This window comes from Austrofundulus limnaeus, unplaced genomic scaffold (assembly GCF_001266775.1).
Source record: "Austrofundulus limnaeus strain Quisiro unplaced genomic scaffold, Austrofundulus_limnaeus-1.0 Scaffold2, whole genome shotgun sequence".
NCBI classification, from domain to species: Eukaryota; Metazoa; Chordata; class Actinopteri; order Cyprinodontiformes; family Rivulidae; genus Austrofundulus; species Austrofundulus limnaeus.
Genome location: NW_013952404.1, coordinates 472,632 through 476,616, shown reverse-complemented (window position 1 = coordinate 476,616; position 3,985 = coordinate 472,632). Strand labels below are relative to the sequence as shown.

At 39.1% G+C, this 3,985-nt stretch overlaps 1 protein-coding gene across 1 annotated transcript in view; it reads right to left on the bottom strand.

Annotated features, from left to right (window-relative positions):
• Positions 1 to 1,202, bottom strand: part of sobpa (sine oculis binding protein homolog (Drosophila) a) — a gene marked incomplete in the record, with an annotated part of 34,858 nt that extends 33,656 nt beyond the window's left edge. Inside the window, 1 exon segment of the mRNA XM_014009732.1 lies at positions 614 to 1,202. Coding sequence (XP_013865186.1) covers positions 614 to 709 — 96 coding nt within the window.
• Between the last annotated feature and the right edge of the window lie 2,783 nt (positions 1,203 to 3,985).

Sequence of the window (3,985 nt, the reverse complement as noted above, 5' to 3'; positions counted from 1 at the left end):
ACACACACACACACACACACACACACACACACACACACACACACACACACATGCACGCCACAGGAACACTTTCATTCTCCACAGTGAACCACGCGGAGCTCAAATACAATAAATTAAAATTAAAATGAATTCAATTAAATCCGGAAAAAAAGGGACTCTACGCTGCGTAAAAAAGCCTCATCAGCCGGGCGCACATCTGGATCACACGCCTCTGGCCAGCTGGTCAACACACACACATGCACACACATGCACGCACACGCACGACCAGATGAGCCCCCCCCCCCCCAATTGATCCGCTAATTACGCGCTCCCTCCGCTCCTCTGTAGCGGAACTCGTATTAATAGTAATAGTAAAGAAAGGGTCCGGTGACGCCTTCACTGACGCATCGGATTTTCCATTAACTCCGTGCCGCGAAAGGCAGCGCGCGCGACACAGATGACCAGGAACGCTCCTTTAACTTCACAGAGGAGAAGCGTCCATTGTGCACCCAAAAATAAAAAAATAAAATAAAAATAAAAACAGAAAGTTTGGAGCATCATGCAAGACAAAAACGCACTCACCCCTATAATGTTCTCACACACACACACACGTGCACGCGCGCGCACTCTTTACCTTCATCTCCTCGTTGATTTCCCGCTTCACCGGGTGAGCTGGTTTGCGGCTCCTCTTATTTTCCGGAGGTCTGCCCTCTTTTTCCGTCTCTGCCATATTTTCTCTGCGATACTTCTGTCAATATTTGCGGTGAGGAGGGGAGAGGTGCGCGTGTGTGAGACAGAAAGAGAGAGAGAGGAGAGAGAGAGAGAGAGAGAGATGCAGCTGTTTACAGCCGCCACACAGCGGGGGTCTCGGAGCTTTTCAGCGGCCCGTGTGACGCCGGTGATGCCGCCCAGGGCTCGCGGTGCCCGGCCAAGTCAGCCATCTTCTGCCCCCCACCTCACCCCTCCGTCTCCTCCGCGGTCCGCGCGCCAGTAAGTGAGCAGCAGCCTCCTCCGCGAGTCAAAGGAGAGGTTGAGTGAGGGGAGAGAACGAGACGGGGGGGAGGGGCGTCCTCTGAAACATTATATGACGCGGTGGTGATCAGAGGAGTTCTCGGTTTCCCGTGGAGCGCAGACCTGCAAACAGGTGCTGCTGCTGCTGCTGCTGCTGCTGCTGGCTGCTACTGCTGCTGCTGCTGCTGCTGCTGCTGGCTGCTGCTACTGCTGCTGCTGCAGATTTATAAGTCTGTCTCAGAGTTTATCCTCGTAGGAAATATTTACTTTTATACTTTGATTTGTAGATTCAGGTGATTTGTTTCACATTTAAATTGCAAGTTACCAGCGGTGGGCACATTTCCCCCTAAAGCAGTGTTTCCCAAAGTTGGGGTCGGGACCCAAAGTGGGGTCCCGAAAAATCAAGGTGGGGTCCTGAAAAGATTTTTGGAATTAATGACATTTTTTGCCTTAGTTGTTACAAAGGAGTGAGGTTAGTGTATTTAAAATGGATAAATGTAGTATAAAAATATTGTTACTATTACTATTGTTTAGTTGACCTGATACAAATGTTTATCATTCAAAACTAGCTGGGGGCACAGGTCTCTGCTACTGTTATTTTGTGGGTCAAAAGCTGAAAAGTTTGGGAACCACTGCACTTTGGAATGGGTCATGAAGCACCTTGGATAATCTCCAGAAATCAATTTAAAGGGTAATAAAATAATTGCTGATGTAATATTTTCCCTATAACTATTACAAAAACACAAAATAAGTATAAATAAGTGTTTATATTTGTGTACAAGCTGTTTAGATCGTCAAAAAGCCTGTGTTTTTAGGGTTATTAACAAAGTTTGTGTACTCAGACCAGTAATATTTGGGGTCACAAATTTTTGCCTTGGATATTTTGTGGGTCAGAAGATAAAAAGTTTGGGAACCACTGCCCTAAAGCACTAATAGAGGAACTAATTTATTGGTTAGTGCTTTTGCTCATTTTAGAATTTTATTAGCACTTGCTAAATTTATGGGCTGAATTTAGAGACACTAACTGAGGTCTTTAAATGTTTTTTTATTGATCAACATCAGGGTGAAACACATTTTGTTCATATGTGTCACTTGAATAATGTTCATGGGTTGACCGGGTTATTTTATGCTTTAGAATTAGCTTTCGCTAATTTTTTTCAGTGCGTTAGCGCTTTATGGACCTAAATATTTGAGATAGTGCTTTAGAGCTAGTGGAACTAATTTTTAGATTAGTGCTGCCCACTGCAAATTACATAAAACCAATGGTAGGCACAATTTAAACACTAAACAAGAATCTTAGACCAGTTAATGCTGATACAAAACAGGAAAAATGATGACTGCAAAATGACTGTCACTGGCTGTCACAACTTGTTGTTAGTTTTCTATTGGTTTAATTTGAAGATGGGTGGGATCATCTGTGGCAAACTGGCCATTCCACACCAGCGTTATATCTGTCTCAGTTTAGCCCTTTCAGAATAAAAGCATTTTTTGATCATGTTGGTTTTTTTTATAAATACTATTTGAAGTTAGTCAAACAACAAATAGAAAATACTTTCTCAGTTTTATACATCGATTTTTGCCTTTTTATATAAATATTGTTATTTTTTAAATTGTTTTTGATGCTTTTAGTTTGAAGTTTAGCTGCTACATGCTACACTGTGTTCAGAACTGCTTTTAAGATGGGATAGTTTTTATTTAATTCGAGGTAAATGGCATAAAATAGAAGTTTACATTTGTGACTTTTTTGTGGACCTAATGGTTTTCCAAGTTAGCAAAAAAAAATGGGATGCATTTAACATTAAATGTCTTATCAGAACTGTCACAGTTGTGGAGGAATTGGACCAAGGCATGCAGGCAGACTAAAGAGAATTAAAACCTTATTTAACCTCTCTAAAAAAAAAAAAGTAAAGCAATTTACACATTTCACTTTAAAGACAATGTGTAAATTACATTTACTCATCTTGGTTTTCTGAAACCAGTCGACATAATTTAACATAACTTACCTAATTTCCCTCTGGGATCAAAACAGTATTTTTCAATGGAATTGAATTGAACTTGGTTAAGTAAATTCAACACTTATTTTTAGAGTGCTAATGACATAGCAGCAAACTCACAAAACCAACTGCAGAAGAACCAAACCTGCCCTGAGGAATGCATAATGCTGAACAACTAAAGGAACTGGGGTTGATGGGAGAAGTGGAYGTGGTGGCTGAAACTGGGAGCAGGTGTAGGTGGGCGCAGTTTGGATAATAATCATCCATTCAGGTGTTAAATTGTGTACATTCATTAAAAAACAAATATGCATGCTTGGTTTCAGATTTATATTTAAACCTACAATAGCTGAATAAGTGCAAACAATAAATCAGTGGCTGTTTTTAAATAGCAGCAGGTTGTTTGATTTACAACAAACAATAAAGCCAATGCTTTTCTAAGATAATATCACTAATGTCATGATTCTGTGTACAAATAAAAAAATGGTAGTTTGGTTTAATTATTATTTATTTTAATTCTCATTTATTATGTAAACAGTTTGTAATTCAGCGAAACTAAATAAATAAAAAGGTGTAATGGTTGGTTTTGTTACTTAAGACTGACAATAAAAACAAACAGTAAAAATAGATCTGCCTGATTTATGACTCAGTTTTACAGTGTTCATTTTTGTTTAATCAAAAATAATGATTCAAGAAAACAACTTAATGATATTTAAGGTTCATTTTTGTTCAGTCATAAGCCACTCTGTGTTATAGACTTCTTGTTTGTTGGAATTTGGAGAAAAAATCTGACAATATTCTCTATTTTAATTTAGCTAGCTAGCTAACTGTAGCTTGCTAGTGGCTACGTTAATTTRTACAAACAATATTTTTACTTACATCACAAATGTTCATATTCCGACACTGTGTTACTGAAACAGGAAACATTTTCATATCTAAATTTAAAAAAAAAAAACTATTTTAAAATTCGTGTTTCCGTCGGAAGTGAAACGGCTTGACGTAGG